Source organism: Aphelocoma coerulescens, chromosome 1, assembly GCF_041296385.1.
Source record: "Aphelocoma coerulescens isolate FSJ_1873_10779 chromosome 1, UR_Acoe_1.0, whole genome shotgun sequence".
NCBI lineage: Eukaryota > Metazoa > Chordata > Aves > Passeriformes > Corvidae > Aphelocoma > Aphelocoma coerulescens.
Genome location: NC_091013.1, coordinates 69,511,349 through 69,534,428, shown reverse-complemented (window position 1 = coordinate 69,534,428; position 23,080 = coordinate 69,511,349). Strand labels below are relative to the sequence as shown.

Sequence of the window (23,080 nt, the reverse complement as noted above, 5' to 3'; positions counted from 1 at the left end):
TTTCTTTCTTTTTTTGTGTGTAATCATGGTATGATTTATGCACAATAAAGACTCCTTAATCATGTTTTTTTTTCCCTTATTTCCCTGTCTACATACCCTTATTGTCTTCAGTAGGATTGCAGTGGAATAACTGAGGGGAAATCTGGCTCTGTAGTTAATCTTTTGTTGATGTTAGAATATATTTTTACTTTCTATGGACATGTTGGCTCTGGAATGCTATTCTTTAAAATTATTCTTATTTGTATAACTAACTTAAGGAGAAATTATGCTGAGTAACCAAAAGGAGCTGCTATACTGAGTAAAACATTATCCTATTTTTGTATCACCACAGTTTTCCAGATTAAGTTGTACCTTAAAATATCTTAACAAAAGCAGACCTTTCTGGTTGTTTTGCTTAAGTTCTTAAGTTCCATTTATGCATGTAATAGTTCCTCTCTGATACTACTCTGATAAACATGTCACCTAGAGTTAATTACAGTATCATAAAGGCTTGCATTCATGATGGAAACATTCCAAAGAAGTAAATTACTTTTAATGCAGTACATGGCTTTTAAGTGTATTTCTGTTTTCATGGTGAAATCCTGCAATTAGCAAGGGTGCAAGGAAGTAGAAGTAAATAGAAATGTTTATGATCTAATGGCTCAATGGATTAGAAGCAGGTGAACCATTATGACTTCCTAAGACTTTACAGACCGCTGTTCTGAGCAAGTCTTCAGTTTGCCTCTTTGCTGCCTTTCCCAACAGCCTGTCTAATGCTTTGATTCAACAAAGAGTTCAAGCCTGTGCTTAATGTTACAAAGAAGTAATTACATCCTTAAAATTGGTCACATTTTGAAGAGTTCAGTCTGATTTGGTAATCAAATTAGTCTGTCTTTGATAAATGCATTTTCACTGTTCCTGAAACATGTTGCATTGATAGTAGTTTCCTTATGACCTTGCCAAATGATACTACTGGGCAGACAATTCTGTGTCTTTTAACTTCTGCAGCTCCATATGATTCTACATAGGTAGAGTAATATCCACATTTTTAGCATGGTATTATCAGACTACTTTTGACGGTTCTAACACCTCAGGTGTAATTTACTGATGTCTTTTTACTGCTGGCAACATCACAGCTCAGAAACCAACTGTGAGCTGCCTGATGGTTTTGTAGCATACAGAGATCAAAGAATTGGTAAAAGATCCAGTATCTTCACCACTAAACATACTGACATCTTCCACTTAAGCTCTGTGGGCTATTAATGCATTAGAGAAAACAATGACTCCAGTCAATAAAACTAAGAAATTCAAATGATGATTTTTTTTTTTTCTGAAAAAAAATGCATTTTGGCTATTACAGTAACTATATTCAATATTAGCTCAGCTCTGCCATGTCAGTAATTTGATGGATATCTAGATCGCAATACAGCTGGTTGCAGAGGTTGATTTTTGTGAAGGGAGAGAGGTAGAAAAACTAAGATTTGATGCCATCAAAGTATAAAACCCTTTCTAGCACTTTGATTAAAAGTGAATATTGATGAGTTTCTTGTCAGAAGTCAGTGACTTTCCCAAGTCTTTATTTTTTTTTTCCTCTGAACAGGAGCAACACAACACAAAACATCATGCAGGTGGAAGATACTTAAATATTCTTTGTATGAGATTGCATCATAGCTAACTAAATTAAAAGTGACTGTGAAAGGGGGTGTGTCATATTCCACATATGGGATATATAACATCTCTTCCTTCACCAAATGGCATGAAGTGTTTTCTAAATACATTTAAATGTATAAAACTTGAAAATTGGATCATTCTGTTGTACATCAGAGTCTTCTGTAGTTCCCATTTTGAGTAGATATTTCATGGTTCTCTAGAAGCAAAGGAAGCACATTAATTTGTGCATCTTCATATTGGTGATGGCATATTGAAGAAAAAAATGGTTTGATCAAAGTTGGGTGGTTTTAGCAAAACAGAAAACAGTGGGTCTTCTTGTGTTAGCTGAAACAAGCAGGTGTGGAACCAATTTATTGTGCATAATTTCTTCCAGTCTCTGCTAAAAAAACTGTGAATCTTTCAAACACCTTAGATATAGAGAAAATAAGGACATTTTTAGTATATTTTGATTTTCTGTAGAGTTCACTCAAATCAGGCATTCAAATGCAAAGTCCAGCACTTGACAGTTTACAGATTTTTGAGACTCCCTAGGAGATTGTGAATAAAGTCTAAAAGCAGCTACTAAGCTGTACTGATGCATAAACGTTGTTTTGTCATGGGAGGAACAGAAAGTCTGTGATAAAAATGCTTTGTAAATTTAATGATCTCTTCAGTATTTTTATTTTCTGTGTTTATTAATTTGTATGTAGCATTAGTCAAAATTTACTGGAAACCATATGTCTTTGAGAGTTCTACTGCAAAAATAGTTGTTATTCTATAAAATGCAATATTAAGTATTACTACATTCAGGTATTTCTTTAGATAAATTGTTTCATAAGAAGAGTAATAGAAACAACTCTAAAAATTTTGTATTGTCTCTTGTGTACTAGTAAAGTGTATTTATCTTTGGTATCTTCTAGTCTACTGTAAAATAAGGCTGGCCAAGCTAGCAAGACCTAATGTACTGTTATTTGGGCAAATACACTTGCATGGTCATTTTTGTTTGCCCAATTTGTAAGCTGAGGTATGGCAGACATTGAAAACTTACACACTGGCAATTTAGACAAATAATTGTAATAACTGTACGCTCCAGTAGCATACCAATACTCACCCTTTCTCTAGAAAAAAGGGTTTAGTTCACCTCTAGGAGTATGTGCATGTATCTTAGAGGTAGATGGTTCACATTTTTGTAAATGCTGCCCAGTTTGACACCTTGTATAGGACTTAGTTTTAAGAATATACTCAGCTTTCAGAGTCTAGAAATAACACACAATGTGCTCAGGGTGCAGCTGAAAGCTGAAGCATTGGGTGTCTATTTAGTCTTGATAAGCATGTAAATACTACTGCATGCATTCTTTAAATTCACTAAATTCAGACTACATATTAGGAACTGTCTTTTTTATTGTCCTTGTTTTTAACAGGTATAAATATTTCTCTATGCTGAGACGTTTCTAAGATCTAAATTTATTTTAAAAAGGTATCTGAGGAGATGAATATTTTTTTCCTTTTAAAAATTTCCTTGTCTTTTTTCTTTTCAGGAAAGAACTATTTTCTCTAGAAATTAGTTTTTCACAATGAGACTGGTTCTGCCTGTTGCAGATTTTTTTCTTTAATGCATTAGTCTAGACTGACTCAAGTCCCCTATATTTTACCAACCAGGGACAGTATACACAATGGTTAATTCAAGACTTGGTGCTGCATGGTATTGGTTATTGTGATGTTGTTAAATTGAATATAGAAGAGTTGAGGTTTTCTGCTTTTCTCTTCCTTGGTATGTGGTTTGATTCTTTCTCCCTTATCCAGGCTTGTAAATTTCAAAAATTGTGTGGAAACTAAGTATCATAGAAGCTTCTGCTTGTCTTCCAAATTTGAATGAAATTCAATTTAGGGGTCATTATGAAGAGACAGGCAGATGAGCGTGCAAGCAGATAACTGAGTAAAATTTGTTTCTTTCAGAAAGCAGGCTATAAATAGAAATCTCCGAGCTTACTGGGGTATAGGAAAGAGTCATGGCTAGTTGACCATAGAGGAGGTGCACAAATTGTGTAATAAATATCTTCAACCTGTGTGATGGAGTTGTATGTCTCTTTAATCTATCACTCACTCACCTTAATGAACTTATCTCAATATATCCTTTTGAAAGAGGGAAATGATATTCCTCTTTTATTCCTTCTGGACAAGCCTGGCACCAGGAGGTCTGCAGTTTCTTTTAATGCCAGTCTTTTAACCAGATTCGGAATAAAATAAAAACCAAAATACATTATTATGATTTATTGCAATGCTGTAGTAGTGGTAAAATAAAACATGGTTCTTTATTTTAGCCATTTCTCAAATAAGGGTAATAGTGTCTTCTGGACTTCATGAAATGAAATAAAAAAAGCCTCTGAGAGAATCTGAAATTAATCATACTAATAATGTTGCGATACATCTTAACACTTAATGAGACTCTTTAAAAAATCATTCTTTAAATGTATTCCCTAGGAGAATCTCTCTGGCCACGCCCCGACAACTTTATAAATCCTCCAACATGACTCAGCGCTGGCAGAGACGGGAGATATCTAACTTTGAATACTTGATGTTCCTCAATACTATAGCAGGTAAGGCTTCTGGCTCTTTAAACCTTTGCAATATGTTTATGTTTGTCAAAGTCTTAAGCACCGTGACTTGATAGAATACATTCATCCCTCTAGAATTCAGCTGCAGCTTTGTGATATATTCTGAAACACACACACATTAAATTTTATCAGAAAATGCACAACCTATCTCAGAGACTTTAGATTCATGTATTGCTGTGAAGGCTGTTCCTTGCTCTCCTTCTGCCATTTCCTCTGCTGACAGCTTTGTCTGAAGCTTTATTAGAGTCAACAAACCATTGCCAGAGAGTGTCTGGAAATAATAATGGGAAAATGTAATTTCACTACTTCATCATTCTCAGCAACAGCAACTAGACAGCAGAATAACAACAGTATTCTGCCTAGTACAGATGTCACCTGGATTGTGGTATGATTAGATTACAGCATCTTTTCTCATTTAGTTCTTTGAGATGAAATATAATATCAGATTAGGTATTTAGAACGAGAAATAACTGCCCTAGACATACATTTGTTATTGGCAAAAGAAGAGCTTTTCTGGCAATTGTCATTAATTAAACATTCAGGAAGATATTATTCCTTTCACCTTTCCCTTTTCTATATGTTAACTCCAGTGTTAATTTTAAAAGTAAAAAGCAGCAGTTTTCTACACCATACACAGAGATTTCTGGGAAGTTGTCTGCTAGTATGATTCCTGCCTGTAGCACACATGCTGCTTATGAACCTGCCTGTGGAGAGCCTCATACAGACATTTCACTTCAGTGAGCTTTAATTTGAAACTCAAATTAAATTCCACCCGGCATCACTTTGTACTCCAGTGTTACAACTCTGATCTTTACTTGGTCCTGTCTTTTACACTCGAGGTTATCCTCAGGCCAGACATAAGACACTTGTAAGTGTGAAACCCAAAGGTAGCATTCGCTATGCTGACCAGTCTGAGGACAGTCACTGCATTCTTCCCAGTAGGGCAGTGCCAGAATTCAGGAGCTGTCAAACTCACTTGCTTTGAACCCTCAGGCTCTGGCCTCTGTGCTTAGATGGTAGTCGTCTTCCATGCATCCAGTCTTATGGATGTTAATAAATGTGTCATCAACTTATCCCAGTGTGATGCAGAAGTGCTACCACTGAACAGTTGGAAATCTGAGGGCATGTTTACCTTGTGCAGTGGAGCAAAAAGCAGAATCCCCGAAACTCCTGGAGATCTGGGCTGGAACGTCCATATGGTGAAGTCCAGTGCAGACTCACCTGCTTGGTTCCCAAGCATTACAGTTACAGACCTGCAGATCTCTGCTGGAGGAAGGAACCCTGCTGAGCGTTTATTGCCTCTGGTGCAATGCCAGGAGAATGCTGCTATCCTGCTTCTGGACTCTGGCCTGTCTCCAGCTGCTTTGTGCCTCTCACACATCCGCTGCCCTTCTAGCGATGAGGAAATACAGGCAGACCCTTGACGGCTCCCTGGCTGCCTCACCCAAACTTGGAGGATTTACTGGAGAACTGGGAAGTTAGCCTAGGTCCCCTCAGTCCTTGCCCAATACATTATCCACAGAACTGTCCTTCACTTCTAATTTCCTCTTTATGCATTCATTTCTTCTGTAAGCAGTGAATTTAAGCTCTTTAAATGAGAATGGACCAGAGATAAGCCAATTTTTTATAAATTACTATTTTATTTTTGATCAGTTTAAATCTCCAAGGTCATTATTTTTAGGTACCTCGCCAAAGCATCCAAACCTGGAAGACAGCATTATGTCTGAAGTCAATTAGGCATTGCAGTAACACTTACACTAAAATATCTACCAGTTAACAAGCTTCAGCCTGAAGAGATTCCTTCAGAGTATCTTAGAGGTCTCAAGAGAAATATTTTTTGACCTGTTGCTTGATACTAGTACTGCTCGGCAGGTTTTATGGCCAAACACTTGGGGTGGTTGCATGAGACAGGTTTCTCTTAAGGTCATTTAGTGTCATTCATCTTCCTTATAACAGGATGTCTTGATATTAGCATTCCAGGTTCCACCTGCTATGGGCAAGGTTTGAAGGATTACTAACTAATTGTTATTTTTGGTGTGTATCGATGAATTTGTGTCCTATTAGGAAAAGCAGTTTGGTCATTATCCCTAGGAGTGTCTCTGTCTGACTCAAAACATTTAATTTCTAGCAAATTTATTGGTATCAGTCTCTTACAGGTAAATCTCATTTGTTCCTGTAATCTCATTTATTAATTGCATAGGTTGCCTTGCTCATTTCGTAGCACTGTCTACCATCTTATAAAATCAGCAGTACAAGATTAAAAAAAATTAGAACAAAATTTATCCTTAGTAGCTGACCTTGCTGATGACACACACAAAACCTTTTCTGAAAATAACATCAGAGAATGAAAGCTGACTGAAACCTAGCAGGCGATTCTACAAATGACAATAAGCTCTGTATTCCAGTTTAGAAAGAAACCAAATTTTTCCAACTTTTTGACAGAAGCAAAAAATCCCCTCAAGTTATTTTTTGGAAGATCAACCAGGTTTTGTAGTTTTAATGAAGTCTGCACTTCATCTAGAAAGATCACTTCCAAAAACTCGTGAAGTAATTGGGGGTATTTGCAAAGAATCTCCTCATAAAGCTCCTGGCAAGCCAGAAACCCACCCACAATAGAGTGCACATGAGCTCAAAGTCTGGTCACAGAGGAGAAAGCTTTGAAAAAGAAATATATGTTAGAAAGTCTAGAAGTTCTCACATTCCAAGCTGATCCAGGCTCCACCATTGCATGGCACTGTACCACCAGGGCCTGACATCTGGGAAACTGCAGGGTCGAGAGCTGTGAGGCAGCCTGAATGAAACCACTGCTTTTACAGCTCTGCCTGTGTTTCTGTAAGTCTTCTTGGAAGGTGTTCCTCAAAAATATTTCCATCACAACAAATAGGTGTTTTCTGGTGAAGCTCTAACAAAATTAATAACTCTACCAGACATACAGTACTGGAAGCAAAGAACCTCTACTAACTTGTAGCCCTGGTTTTGATAACAGCTGTTATATACACAGTTTGATAACTGTCCAAGTACACCTGTATTAAACAGACACAAAATCTTATATGCACTGCAGACAGGACCCTCAGGAGTCAGAAGAAAATGCAGGATTTTCTATTTTGTACACAAAAATAGAGTACTGAATATACTTTTGACCTCCTTTCCTAGGTAAAGAAGTATTTTCTTTTCTTTCTTCTTGGAAATCCAATTTCCAATTAGAGTCCTAATTATACCCTTTTGTAATGAGATTCCATGAGAAATATTTCCTTATAAGTTGCAACTTCTTTGCCAGTAATTGTTAGTGTAGCAGCGATGACCTAGTTTTAGAATATAACTGTTTATTTAAGGAGCATCTTATTCTCTAACAGTATTATTGGTTTTAGCTATTGAGGAATATATCCATCCATTTTTTTTATTCATGTTATCATTAAGCTCCTACTGGCTTATTCAGCAAATCTGAGCTGTAGCTTAGTCAGAAACATGGAGGTTTGACACTTAAGAATTGTGGATTTTTTGCTGGTAAGTAGGTGATAAGTAAGGTCGCTTCACTGTTTTTTCTTCTCATCCAAATAGAGGTCCACTAACAAAGTGGTTTAGTACATCTTTTGCCCATTCTTTGTTGCTTCCTTTTATTTCTTACAATGGTGCTTTATTAGTCTGTAGCCCTCTACAAAAGACTGAGAAAGCACTCATGTTTTCTTGTGATCCTTCTCTGAAATTGCACAAGAAGCAGTAGCCTCGGATGAGAGAAGTTCAGAAGTGAGGGTTCTGTCACCAGCTTACTTCTCTCATTATGACATCATTCAGCTGGGTCCTTTCCCACCTTTGCCTGTTTGTTAATACTATTAATTATGCAGACTGGTTGGTCTCTGTATAACAGAACCACTGAAATAAATATATGAATCTCTTCTTAAATCTCTCCCTGGTTTGCTGGTATATCTGTCCTGAGAAGTATGGCCCCTGGCTGTTCTATATGTTCTTAATATTTGAAGTATCCTCTTGGAAAAAATCCATTGTTCTGTGATGTTTTCTTTGATTCTTGCATCATCCTATTACCCTCTCTGAAACATTGCCATGCTTCATTTTTAGTTTAACTCTTTCTGCTGTGATCTGTGCTCATGACTTAATAACTGTGTGCTTCAGCTCTCAAAGATCTCTCTTTCTAGATAATTTCCTATACAAGTATATGTGATTTCTGGCACTTGTGTTGTCCTGATGTCTCATTGCAATTTCAGTTAAAATCTCTCTCCATCTTCAAACTCTCTAAAGTCTTGTTTCAACCTGTTTCTCTGGCCCTCTAGTCAGCTATTTTCTCACCTCCCTATTCTGTTTCCAAGCTCTTCACCTCTTTCTTGCCCTCTTTCCTGGCTTGAGCATATTTCATCATGTTTACAACTCTGGGCTTTTCTCCCAAAGGTAAACACTGCACTCTGCTACTTATCAATCAGTCTCAGTGTTATACTCTCCATGCCCCTGGTTTTTGTCCTGGTTGTGTAGACATAAGCATTCCTGGTCACCTTCCCCCTCCTCCTTCTACCTACTTCATTCTCAGAGATCCTTTTGTTTTGAAGGCTTGGAAACTGCAAAGATTATACTAATTGTTCTTTCTGCACAGGACCAGCATATATGTCAACTGAACCCTCTGGGTGATATAGGAAACAAGTAATTTTTACTAGTCTCATTTAAGAGATTATTAAAAAGAGTACTTAAAAGTAATCCCACTACAGCAAAAGGTATCAAGAGGAGTGGGAACAAGAAGTTGTTTTTTAATACCATTGTGGTGCTCACTGTTTTAGCTAGAAGTCTAGATTTCAAATCTATTTCTCTGTATTTAACTAATTTCTGCTGTGTGATTTCAAATTGCGGTATATTAAATGTGTGCTTGCATTTGTATTTATTGGAATTTTAATTCTTTTAAATCCTACATGCCACTGCTTTTAAAAGAAATGAAGTATAATTGCATCCATAATTTTTTTGAGTAATTTCTTGTAGTGGAAAGGAATTATTTTTAAAGGTTTGTGGAAAAAAATGACATCTTCAGTTAGGTAATAAATTCAGATGAACTTCTTCCCCCTCACCATTTTTTTTTGGCCTGTTTAGCATTTTCCACTTTTTTACTCTGTGATGTACAAGCCCTCACTGGTTAATTATGTATATATTTAGCTACTGCATGTGTTGGGCTTATTATTGTCATCTAATTAGATGTAACTCGAACTACTTACTTCTAGAAAAATCATTAAAAATTCTTTCCTAATGACCTAGAGATGACAAAATGTCTGTAAAGTGTGAAGAAGCAGACAAGCACAGGAACATCGCTCTTAAAGAGTGTTAATCCAGATGCTGCAATCATCTAATTAAACAATATTTTGCTGTCATTAACATTTTCACCAAGGAATTGCAGTTATAATTTCTTTGTCAGCTGTCTCTAGCTCACTTTACCTTAGAAACTAAAGTGCCATATAAAAACATTAAATTGGATGGTTTAATTAAAAAGTTTTTTTTTAATGAAGAAACATATCCAGTATTTCTGAGATCTCATTTACTATGCCTCATTTTTATTGTTCAAGTAGATTAGTGTCACAGGGCTTGCGATATTTAATATTCATCCTTTAATATTAATCTCTGTAAGCCTACTTGAGGGGCAATCTGAAGCTTCTGAAAAGGTATAGGGACTCCCAATAGCCATACAGGTTTATGTTTTATATTTATTTAGCTAAAGAAAGGACCAAATAATTCTTGCTGGAAGCACAAGACAATTGATGAGATAGCTAAGTATATTCATCTGCTGACTTTACTCTGGAAATAATCAATTTTGAAGCCAGAACCGATCAAGACAGCATTTCTAATAAAGTGAAGCCACTAATATTTATGCATGTTTAGAATTAGGGATTTGTAATCCCATTATAGGCCTAGATCACTGTCCTCCGCTCAGATAAGTATAGATGTGTGGTCTTACCTCGTAGGTTTGGTCTCCTTTCACAGTTTAAATTAGGTTCATCTTATCGAGTCAGTTTTATTTGTTGATATTAAGGGGAAAATTGTTTAATTGAGAAAAATAAATCGTTAGCTTTTTTATGAAACAAATTAAGAGCTATTCTTAGTAGTTAATATCTTTATAAATAAAATGTATTTTATAAAAATTCAAGTAGGAGAGAACATAATATCTTTTTTCACAAGGCTATGCTTATATTTACCAAATACATAATCATGAAGGCTTCATTGTTTGCAATGTATCTTACCTAAGCTGAAAGAGAAGCTGCTTCACATTATTTCTCATTGTGGGGTAAAAAAACTGCATGGAGGAGTTAATACAGTGTTCTGACATGGAGCTAATGTCACATGGTAATTTCTGCCTGTGTCTATGCTATAAGTAACCTCTCAGCAAAAGAGAACTCATATACCAGCTAGGCTCAGGATTGCTTTTTTCTTGCCCTATTCACACATTTATGACTTTCCTATATGGAATGGGAAAAAAAAGTCAAAAACTTGTTGACTGAATATTGAAATTGAATGAAATAAGATTCAAAATTAAATGAAATCACAATATGAAAAAATCTCAATTTTGAAATCAAAAGTAATTTTGTATAATCATACGTTTCCTTTTAAAATTTTGCAAAAGGATGTTTTTTAAATGCTTCTATAAAATGGTTACAGTTGAAGATTTTTATTACCATGAGATCTTTTCCATACAAATTTTAATTTGAAGAATCTTCATTTTTGCTTATGCTTTGTAACAAACTAGAGTCATCTCAGTCATTCTCTTCCTGGATCTCAAAGTTCTTTTAGTCTGCTCTCTGCTTAAAAACAAATGTCTTTCTATTGTGGAAGCTTTTGTGCGCTCTTCTGTTAATTCAATTAAATATCCTGATAGTGAGAAAAACATTTATTGTATGAAGCTGTAGTGTTATAGAGGCCATGCTTTATAGCACCCTAAATTTGATAATATCAAGAAACTTTACAAGTCATATATAACTAAGCCCTTGCCAAAGAGGAAAATAATATTATGATGTGATGGATGTGGAAAATGAGGCAGAGTTGTGTTTCTTCAAGAAATATAGAGCCCCCTCCCAGAAGTCTAAAATAATTAATAGTCTACCAGAGAATTCCTTTCCTTTTCCTCCACTACAAGGATAAATTTTGGTATGCTTCTTGATTTAGTTGTTTGATACATTCTTGTTCTGTCCAAGAGTCATTTTGCATTCATTCATTCATTCATTCATTCATTCATTCGTTCGTTCGTTCATTGTTGATATTAAAGAAGAAGTGGTTTTGTTTTTATGCATCTTTATTTGTGTGTGTAGTACACAGTGCTGGCATTGATTTTTTAACAAAGTTATCTTTGCACCCTAATTTTTTTCATATTCCTGTGAACATCTGTGTGTTCAGAGTGTAAAAATGAGGATGCACAATTATAAAGAATATGCACTTCTGCTGTATTCAGTGAAACTATGTAGAAAATGAAAACATTCTTTTTGTTCATCAACTTCTATTGAAAAAATAAGGTGTTTGTAGAGCAGTGAAAGTTTCACATTTCATTAAAGCAGAACTGATTTTTGTGGAGAATTGCAACTGCTACTCAGAACAAGGAAGCCTGTGTTTTCCTGTGCCGGGTTTTGTACCCCAGGAATCTGTCCAGAATCTGGAAGGAAGCAGTTAGTGAGACAGGGCTGTAAATCTGCCGCAGGACTGGGAATTGTTAACCTGGATTATTTCAGTCTGCTAATTATATTATATAAATACACACACACATATATTTATGACCTGATCTTTTTTTTAAGACTCATATTGCATATTGTGTGGTTCTCACTATATCAATAGGCTGGATGGATATGTACTAAGAAATTTCATTTGTCTTACCAGTGAAGTGTTAGATTCTACTAAATATTAGAGAACACAGAAACAACAGACTTTCCCAAACACTTCTCTTTGTGACAAATTCATAATTTTCAGTTCATTGCAGTGGAGATTGTTCTTTTGAAATGGTATCTAAAGGCAGCTTTTGCACATTTGAGCTGCTGGGGTGACAGCAGTGTTTCTTTCATGATTGAAGAGAGTGGCCTGGGATAGTCAGCTCTGCCTTTTAGTGGGGACAACTGTTTTTTTTTTCAAAGTGATTACAAAATAGTGTTGCAGCAAACATGACTTTCACCACTTTGATTCCACAGTTGCCGTGGAATCTCACCATTTCTTCAGTGAAGAGGAGCCATAAGGAATGATAGATTAGCATGGACTATCTAGGATAGACCTAGATTTGCAAACCTCAAATTTAGCCCCTTGCTGTTTGGAATCTCATTTAATTTTTGCCAGCTATGATATTTCATAAAGCTGCTAGAAAAGTAATAGTCTATAGAAATAGAAATATCTTAATGGAAATAAAAAAGAAATTGTTTATTGGCATAGGGTGAATTTTAGTTGATCTTAAAAGATACTGTGCTTTTTATATTATTTCAGTTTGTGTGTTGACTTCTGGTTCAAGTTAAGTGCATCTAAATGGCTGCTTTTTTCTGGAAGATTTATACCTGATTCTGTCAAGTGGTGGGGACTGGGAACATGTGATGCAACAAATGTAACCACTAGATTTTTTTCTAGCTGAACAAATGGAGACTATTTCCTAATTCTTAAAACTTTCCTTTTCAATAGGACGAACGTACAATGATCTGAACCAATACCCTGTGTTTCCGTGGGTTTTAACAAACTATGAGTCTGAAGAGTTAGATCTGACCCTTCCAGGCAACTTCAGAGATCTTTCAAAGGTATGCTTCATTTTTTTTAAAAACAGTCAACCAGCCCTTTTAGAGAGAGATTTTGTTTTATATTTATAGTCTGGTTAAGTAAGTTCTTTATCTTAAACTCATAAAAGTCTGAAATAGATTTTTCTATTTTAGAGTTAGTTTATACTGAATCTCTACATTATGCTACTTCCATGTCCCTGACTTATCTGGTTCCAAATCTGCAAGTCCTCCGTACCTTCTGACTTACGGAACAGGAGTGCATCAGACCACTTGATCTCACTAATTATCCCTCTTAGTTTATAAAAGCTGATCCTTTGTAAATAAAAAGCTTGGACTAACATTTCACTTTATTTTGCAGTGACTAGAATAGTAATATAGTATCAGCATGTCCCTTTGATTTAATAGTTAGTAAAGAGGTATTTTGTATTTTAGATCCTGGAGTATCTGGTCCTTATTGTTATTTGTTGGAGTTTTTTCCTTCCAACCAGATTTGGGCAGTTAGTGCTTTATAATAAAAATGTTCCTGGTATTTTTTTCTCTAATAGCACCACATTGTCATCAATACCCAGCTCTGCTACTCTGGTTGTGTTAACAGACTGCAGAGAAGGTCTGTCCTGGCCAAGCATAGCAGAAACATATGGAGGGGCTCTACTTTTGGCCAGCTAAAATAAAGACAAAAAAGCAGGCTCAAAACTGAGTTGTGGGAAGTATAATTCCTGGTTGCTATCAACTGTGAAAGTATGCACTATCTTGCCAGTGAAGGTGGGTAGTCCTGCCACATCCCCAGTGTGAGGTTTCTGTTGTCTGGTGTGGCAGCTTTCTTGAATCCTTACTTCAGCTTCTCAGCCAAGAGGGGGAAGTTGCTTGTACAAATTGAGTGAGGCTCAAAACCACAGGAAGCTGTCACTCACTGCCTTAAGGAGTGAGGCTGGAGAGGAGAAAATGACCCCCAAGGCCTGTTCTGCAGTCCTGTGCTGCAGCCCCTGCATTCCCTTCTGCTGCTGGTCAGTCATGAGTGTTTCTGGGGTTTCTGTTTTAAGTCTGGATTTCTTTCCTCCTCTCCCTGCAAGCACACATCCTGGGGAGCAGTGGAGACATCCTGCCCTGGATATTTCACAGTTTCATCTCTGCTGGAAAGAGTGTGCTTGCAGTACCTCCAGATGTATTGTAACCATTCCTGGAAGCCTGCTTTTGTAAGACTTCCAAAATAATTTGAGTATGACTCGAATTCATGATAGCAGATAGAGACATCTATGTTTACTCTCCCTTTTTTTTCCTAGACAAGTAAAAAAAACAAATAAGCAAATGAACCCAGAATTTACATTACATTCACAGTATGCCTCAAAAGGAAATCAATTGTTTGATACTTCCTTTAGGTTATGTAAAACTTCTGACCTTTCACAGTATTGTAGGTATGTTTCACAAATGTGTTTTTCAGTTCTGTAACACCATTGTAATCTGTGCCAAGAACAATAAAAGATCCACAGACATGACTTAAATAAAGACCTACGATCATTTTACACTGGCTTGTTCCCTAGATGTATAAAAACATTGCTGGTTTAGAGTTGTTCAGAGAGATAAACCTTTCGTTAAGGTGCTTACACTTTTCAAAATCTCTCAAACTCACTTTCTGTGAGTATTAATAGCACTGCATGTGGTGAAGTGCAACAAGATTAGACAGTGTCTCATGAGTCCTTCACTAGGTATTTGGTTCAATCCAAATTTTTATAGCAATCTACTAAATTATGTAATTGCTAAAGGAAGTAGTGTGATAGCTGAATAGACAGGTTTTCTTCATGAGTTAGTAAAGACTCATTATGGAATTAGTGCTTGCATAGCTTATTAATTATCACTGTATTTTTATTAGTGCTCTCCTCAAAAGGAAATGTAAAATCAAGTCCATGGCTCTTTATTTTTCATCAAGAATCCATGCAATGTGCACCTTTTCTTTCCAATTTGAAAACTTAGCAAAGCTATTGGTGGTTTCTTCTGGAACAGCTAGGGTTTTGACCACTGAAAAGCCTACACAAAGCTAGTCAAGGAAAATGATCTTTCCTTTCTGGCAATATCTGGGCTGCATTTATCCCATGGATATATGAGAAAACACATGTGAAATCTCTTAAGTCTTGTGGAACACCTCAGGATAAAAGGATTGTAATTGTCAATTTTTTGCGGTGTTCATTATAATAATATCTGATAGATTTCATTTCATGATGGTTTTGAAAGGAAAAGTAGGTTAATGATTTATTTTAAAATGCAGTGGCTGGTTAGTATGAAATACTTTACTTGGGTACTGTTAAGTGTTACTTGCATCCTGTTTCAATTTTTGCATTTTCGGTAAAAATCTTAAAAATTTGAATGTCTCTGAGGTATTGCCTTGTCAATTCTGTTTTCATTTTCAATATTGTCCTGTACCTGTAAGATATCCTTTTTTACTTGTCATGGAGGTGAATCCTGAGTAGCCTGGTGCTTAAAAGCAGGACTTAGTGATTTATTCTTAACATTATTGAACGAGCTATCAAACCTCAGCCAAACCTCTGGGGCAGGCCCACACAGTATCCTTTCCATGAGGAGCAACTTCCTTCTGTCAGATTTTTCCCTGCAATGGAGACATGTTCCTGCAGATTTGATAGCAGATCAGAACCTCCAGCTAAACTGTTGATGGATAAAATCTCCTTTGTCAGTTCCTGACCTTCTGTCTCCCTGCAAATTTTGCCCTTAGTTTCACAAAGCCTCTGTCCTTGTGACACCTTAGGTTTCACCTCAAGGCATCACTTGATGTTTAGCAATTAATAGTCCTCAAACAATCTTCTGAAATTATTTAGAATTCTAACACTATTCCATATATGGTAAAAAAGCCCAAAAAAGCAATGAAATTAAAAGAGAAATCACCTACCATGCTTTGTTTTCTTGGTTTAAAATATTTTGTAGTTAAATGTAGGTGCTAAATCTGGCTTTTAAAAAATATTTTGTGTATTCTTGCTCAAAGTTCATACAAAACTCTAGTGTCAGCTCTGATAATTGACTACACTACTTTTGAAATTTTTTCAATCTTTGGCTTCTAGGCTTTCTGTATAAAATATGATACACCACCTTTGTGATATCACAACTCCTAAATGAACATACATATCAAATGCAATTCATATGTTTTTTGGAGATGAAATTAAAGGTGTTTGTCTGGCTTATGATCTCAGTAATGGAGTAATATGTGCCTTTTGCATTTAGTCTAAACTTAAATAGTTACATTTGTGCAAAGCCATCTTGAACATGTAGCTTGTCTTTCCTTCCATCTTCCATTCCATTTTATTCTGGTTTTATGTAGCACTCCTTACTGTGGTATTTTTACATCCCGATATTACTTGTTCTCCCAGAACAATTATATTTAAGTATTAGTGTGAAAATTCCTCTGCCTTTTTTCTTTTAGGTGTTTGGAAATTCTCTTATCAAGGCTTCTTTTTTTCCTTTTACGTCTAATTTTAGATTTAAAACTAGGGTTCATGGGCATGGAATGTGCCATGTCCCACTGTTTGTGGGATATATTGGGCTTCTCATTTGATTAGACAGTGTAGGTTCAAGTTTTATTCATTACATATACAAGGTTAAAGGTTATGTTTATTGTTTGACAGGATCAAAAGCTAATGAAAGAGGCTGTCATAGGTACATAGATTATCTTTTCAGTATCAAACCATCAGGTGATCTGCTTATTTTCTTCTTTGTTGAGATTTGCTTTGGAAGAATACTTAGGATATTAAACACTAGTCCAGGAATCATGTACACAGCCCTTACTATACACTGACTTTTGGTGAGGTTCAAGAAACTTAAAATGTGGTATGGTTTGTTTGTGTAAAATTGTGTGACTTTTACTCCTAAATTATAGTGAATGCATGGTTTTGACATGCTGCATTGTCCCTGCTCATTAAAGTGTAAACGGGAATCTCTCCTCATTTACTTCCAGTCATACATCCTGTTAAATAAAATGATTTCTTCACCAGGCAAAGTAATACTAATATTGACATGTGTATGAAACATCACACACCCATTCACTGAGTGGAAAAAATGATGTTTTTTTAATATAGAAGGTGTTTGACTGATGGGTGGTGATAAGCATAACCACTTTTCCTTATTACTGTGCCATTTCAAGAAAAGGAAGTGATAAAGCCCCAAGGCTTCTAAATGTAATAATGCAAATGAACACATCCAAGTGTGAATATTTCAAGGCAACCACACTTAATACTTCCAAAACTGTATATGCCATGGAATGGAGTTTATGGGCTTATTAAGAGCCCTTTGTTGGAAAAATGAAATCGGTTTCTGTAAAATTAAATTTCTCTCTTTATCACATGCAACTCTTCCATCAGAAGAAAAACTACACACAATTAAAGCCACACAATTAAACATGTGTTTTCCTTAAATAAAAAGTTCATTTACTGAGTGAAACTCTGGTACTATGAATCTGTGAGTACTCTTATATTTGATATTGTTGATATCTGTTTTTCATATTAGGATGCTGAAGAAAATCTGTTTACAAATTTGGATGAAATTGAAATTTATTTTTAAGTTTAAAGTATCATCCTAAGATGTCCTGTTTATAGGTTGTTGTTCAGTGGGTGTTTTTAATAAAAAAGCAAGCAGTCAGGAAAAGCTCAGTCAGTTTTCAGCCAGAGCCAAATAAAGCTGCGTTCAATATTCTTTTTGTACCCAGCTACAATTTTGTGCAGTGCATTTCCAAAAAAAAAAAAAAACAACAAAACCAAAAACCAACAGATAAGTTAGCTGCTGCATAAATTAGAGTGAAGATATGCTGAATATTTCAGTGGCTAGATAAATAGGATGCTACATCCAGTTCTGCTCTCATAAGAGAATATAGTTCTAGGAAGATAGCTGGCAAAGTAAACTTTACATGAACTAGCAAAACATGTCCAGCAGATGTATATACTAGATGTATTGACAATATGCATTGACTTATTCAAAGGCCAGATATCTAAAGACATTGGCCAGATAAAAAAAGAAAGACGCTAATAGTAGTGTGTTTTAATGTTAAAGTAAATACTTACTTTATTTTTAAATGGAAGAAAGAAACATAAATAAACTGAAACAGCAGATTTTAGTACATCAGAAGTGAAGTGGCTGAATAGGCCACATTTTCATACAGTGAATTGTTCTGTTTTTTGGAGTAAAGAAAATCTTATAAAACCATTTTGTGGGAAGATAATTCTATTTGAGTCCTTACAGAGGGCTTTTTTTGCAATAAAATACAAATGGTGTGTTTAGCAAAAGCATTTTACAGAACATTATGAAAAGAACTTTTTCAAAAACATTCAGAACAATTTATTTGACTCAAATTCAGTTTCTGTATTTGTCTTATGGTTAAAATATGGACTGAGACAGTATATAGCTTGAGCTTTTCCTTTGTCTTGTATGTGCAAGTCATTTTAATCAGTGCACACAGCAGCACAATCTCAGTCAAATGGAAATAAAATTATTTTCTTCCATTAAGTGAAGTTACAGGGATTGATCCATAAATAAAATTTATCTGCATTTTATAGCCGTGATATTAGATTAAAACTGAGGTAGTTGACTTACTAGTCTGTGAAGGGCATAGTAAAGCTATGAAAAGTGACCAAAACTCCATATATCCTACACATTTCCCAAGAAACCTGAGAGACTATCATTACTGTAGAACTTGTCATCTGGTATGACCCGTGCCTCATCAGAGTAAAACTGGGTTAATTGCTACTTTGTACAACTGAGATTTAAGGTCTTTACAGAAAATCTGTGTCTTCAGTGAAGGATGAACTCTTACCATTACCTTGGATAGCAGCATTTTCCCACATGGACATTAAAATAACACTAAAGAAGCCAGGGGCAGATCTCGCAGAATTTACTCCCTGCTATTTTATTTGTGGATTTTTTTTTTTCTTTCAGAAAGTGCCTGGTCTTTGTGTATACAAAAGCTGTTCTATTTGGGGTTAATCAACAAGTTTTAAATTGCGCAAAAAAAAAAAAAAAAAGAAAAAAGAAAGAGAGATTTGAGCACTAACTTAGGTAAGGCTGAAGTAGAAGCTGCAGAGTTGTGTAAGCATGGGCAAAGCTTGGGCAGCTCCTGGCTCTCCTCCCCATGCAGTGCTGCATCAAGACATTTGCACCACTTCTGGGATCCCAGCTGTCACCTCTGCATGAATGGGGCCATGTTTGCACACTGTGCCCTCTATAGGAGCTTGGGGACTTCCAGCTCACCTTCCTATTGCAAGCTATAGACACAGCTAAGCAATCTCCTCATGGACACTGTAAATGCTTGTGGAATGAGAGAAATTAACCCAAATCTCCCCAGTCCCAGGCTGTCAGCCAGATCACTAGTTCATCCAATCCAGGATCTGTCCTGAGAAGTTAAGGTGAGACTTTCTAGCTGAAGACAAGCTCTACCTCACTTCTTTTCTGTCTTTTTGTTTCCTTCCTTCCTTCCTTCCTTCCTTCCTTCCTTCCTTCCTTCCTTCCTTCCTTCCTTCCTTCCTTCCTTCCTTCCTTCCTTCCTTCCTTCCTTCCGAATTCCTTCCTTCCTTCCGAATTCCTTCCTTCCTTCCTCCCTTGCGCCCACTCTGGGGAAAGGACCCCAATAAAGATTCTTCCCAGAGATTTTCCCATGAAAATTGCATTATCATGCAAGAACAGAAAGGAAACTCATTGGTGTTTCGCTTAAAGACTCCATTTTATTCAGCAGATGTTTTGTGCATTTCAGAATTTTTCTTCAAATGAATCCTAAGGTAATTGAAAGAAAAAAAGTAGATAATGACCCTGAAAAGAATATTGATGAGGATGAAGGTAATCCAGAATACAGCTTTTCAGGTTTATTATATAATACAATTAATCATATCTGTTCTGAAGCTTGATTATTTTAGCTACTTGTACAGGCATTTTTACATGAAAATGGGAATGCATGATCTTACATCCTTATATCTTTTATCTTAAATTGAAATAACACTTCTCATTGAGCAACCTAGAAAACATGATGATGTGTTTGCATTAGTATTTTATGTGACTTTAAAAATTATTGTCAAATTCTTGAGAGAAATAACCTTTTCATCTTAAATACAACTATATATATATTATATTCTATTAAAAATGTTATTTAAAGGTATCAATTGAACCATCATTAAAATTTTGCTAGTCTATAAAATAAAATAAAATAAAATAAAATAAAATAAAATAAAATAAAATACCTTGTAATTATTTTGAGCATCAGTTATACCTCACAGGCCTTGTTACTGTAGTCAATTTACAGTGAATAATGAGAACACATCACTTCTTTGATGAAATACTTCTAATCAGCGTCAGCAATATTTTGAAAGGCCAGGAGTTTTCTGTATTTTCAATCTTGCATTAATCATCATATTCATTCTCCACTGTGACTTCAAACATATATGTACAATAATATTGTGACAGATGACATCTCTGTCTTCCATAGCCTCAGAATTCACTGCAGCATAGGATAAGATGCACCTTCATAGTGGAGGGAAGAGATATTCTCAGGGTGTTTCTCCACTACCAAATACAATCTCACCGATTTGTTTCCTATTTTGTGTTCGCTTCTCAGAGGGGGTGAACATTTCATTTTAACAGACTATGGTGTGAATTACTGCTTTAGCTCTTGAAATGTGCAGTTGGGACTGGAATTTTTTCTGCCAGAGAAGTGGATGCACAGTACCTTAATGAGGGTGGTGTCAGCAGGTTCCATCCACTCCCCAAAGCAACTGAGAGCCTGATATCATTTAGCAAAGTGCACATATATATCTGTACAGTTTGTCAGTCTAATAGGAAAAGAATGTCTCTTTCAAGGAAGCTGTTAAACAATCATTTTTATATAATGATAACTTAAAGGCTATAATACAGCCAGTGTGTTTCCTGACAATGGCAGGATGTGTAACAAAACCAAGTATAACAAAAATGCAAATATTTATTTTTTGCTATTTCCATTATTTGGGAAATGAGCCTGGAAAGTGTTAGGGAATGGCTCATACTTCTCTTCCAAGAATGTTTTGTGAGGTCTTTCAGTGCAGTCTACACCAGATAACACTGATCCTTTGGGATTACTCAATCATTTTATACATATGAGAAAACTATTAACATTTCCATGACACAGCAAAGTATTAAGCATCCAGAGTTCTTAATGTGAAAAATACTGAAATCATAATGTTTTAAAATGTAAGTGTTCACCAAAGACTGCTATTTAAAAACAAGCTCTAAATCAGAAAACATTGTGTTCTATGTCAGTCTTTTAAGCAGCCTTCTCAAAAAACATAGCACTGCTGATAGAATAAAATACCTGTAGCTTTAAATTTTTTAAATTACATATCTAGTGTAGTGAAACACAGTGATTTGAACTTGTACTGTCATTTTCTTTCCAAATTACTTTGGATTTTAATTCAGTAGAAAAATTGTGCAGTGGTATAAAATGCAAAAATACTGTTAGCATTTTGAAAAGGGTCAAAGTCTTACCATATATGTTTTTTTCTGAGTTGTAATACCCTTAATAATATCACTTCTAATTAAAATTTATTAATGCAAATAAAGTAATAATTTAAAACTACAATAAGTTTATACAATTATTTGGTGCGGAAGTGTGCTCTCCTCTAAGTATTAGACTCTGTGTTTGGTTAATTTTACTATAAAAGCTAAAATCTGTATTTCCTTTATCCAAGTAACTTTTACATCACCCAATAACAAATACATTTTGTAAATACTTCTGAGATAAAGTGGGTTAAAAAAAATCATTAAAAGCTTGTATTCCCCAAGTAGCCATATCAAAACCAATAATTCCTACTACTGCCTTACATCTCTTTTGTTTTTCACCTAATTTGTATAGATTGCCCTTTAAGTTTGCTCAGAATGAGCTTTGAATTTGTGAATGATTTCCACATTCTATTGTTTTCAAGTACAAAGCTTGTTTGCTTTATGCAGTAAAACGTGGCTTTGTTCAGTCAGAAAGTACATCCAGTCCTGAGGACTATGCATGGTTTTTTAAGTATTTCTGCTTAGGATCACCAGACACCATCAGCAGTTCTGTGTGAAATCTTTTCATCATGAACTGTGCATTACAAAGTATCCTGTGTGAGCAAAAGTCAGTTTTCATTAGCTGCGTGATTATGGTGAATGACAGCAACAGAAATATTAGTTTGGCCTCAATGCATTTTAAATGCAGTTTTAGAAGTCTATTTCCAGAACAATGTTACTGAACTAATTGGGAAACAACTTATGCTTCGAGAAGGTCTTGAAAGTTTGCAGAAGTGGATCACTTATATTTGTCAATTAAAATAAGGAAACTCAAAAGACTTCTAGTACACAAAGCCTTTGAAAATAAATTCTAAGCTTACAGCAATCTCAGGGGTTACTACAGCATGGAATGGGTTTGGTTGCAGAGTCTCCTGTGTAGTGAATCTTAATGCAGAATTAACTTATGCTCTATCAGACATGCTGCCCTTCAGCTGATAATATATTTGACCTCTTGTCACTTTACAGCCTATTGGTGCTTTGAACCCAAAGAGAGCTGTCTTCTATGCAGAACGGTATGAGACATGGGAAGATGATCAGACTCCACCTTATCATTACAACACCCACTACTCTACATCTACTTCTACCTTGGCTTGGCTTGTTCGTATTGTAAGTATTTCTGGATCCTGGTTTTTCATTAATATCTTTATCTACAGCATCTCTTCTGTCACTTACCACTGTTTTGTTTTTTCTATTAAAATGTTGTCGTTCTTCCCTACCTTAAAATCTCCGAAATTCTCTAGATACACTTTATATACTTATTTGTCCTTCCTACCCAAACAATCCAAAATAAATTTAAACATAAAATTGTGGTGAGATATATATATATATCTCACCACAATTTTCTCATTGTGTGTATATATATATATAAATGAGAAAAATGAATATAAATCAATAAAACTAACTCCACCCCCCAAAAATTATCTCTAGACAATACAGAAATCTGATACTGCTCATATGCATTTATTATTTTCAGCTAGGGATAGATCTATGCAACATTAAAAAAAAAGCCTTTTGTAAGAACATTAAGCTTTCAGATTGAGAGGGGAATTATATAACCAGTTTTACATTAAA

At 35.4% G+C, this 23,080-nt stretch overlaps 1 protein-coding gene across 8 annotated transcripts in view; it reads left to right on the top strand.

The window, feature by feature from the left end:
• Positions 1–23,080, top strand: part of NBEA (neurobeachin) — a 467,531-nt gene that overhangs the window by 369,982 nt on the left and 74,469 nt on the right. For all 8 annotated transcript variants that reach the window (XM_069012126.1, XM_069012137.1, XM_069012124.1 and 5 more), the window contains 3 exons: positions 4,111–4,226; positions 12,870–12,982; positions 22,475–22,615. In XM_069012126.1, coding sequence (XP_068868227.1) covers positions 4,111–4,226; positions 12,870–12,982; positions 22,475–22,615 — 370 coding nt within the window. The remainder of the gene's footprint in view (positions 1–4,110; positions 4,227–12,869; positions 12,983–22,474; positions 22,616–23,080) is intronic.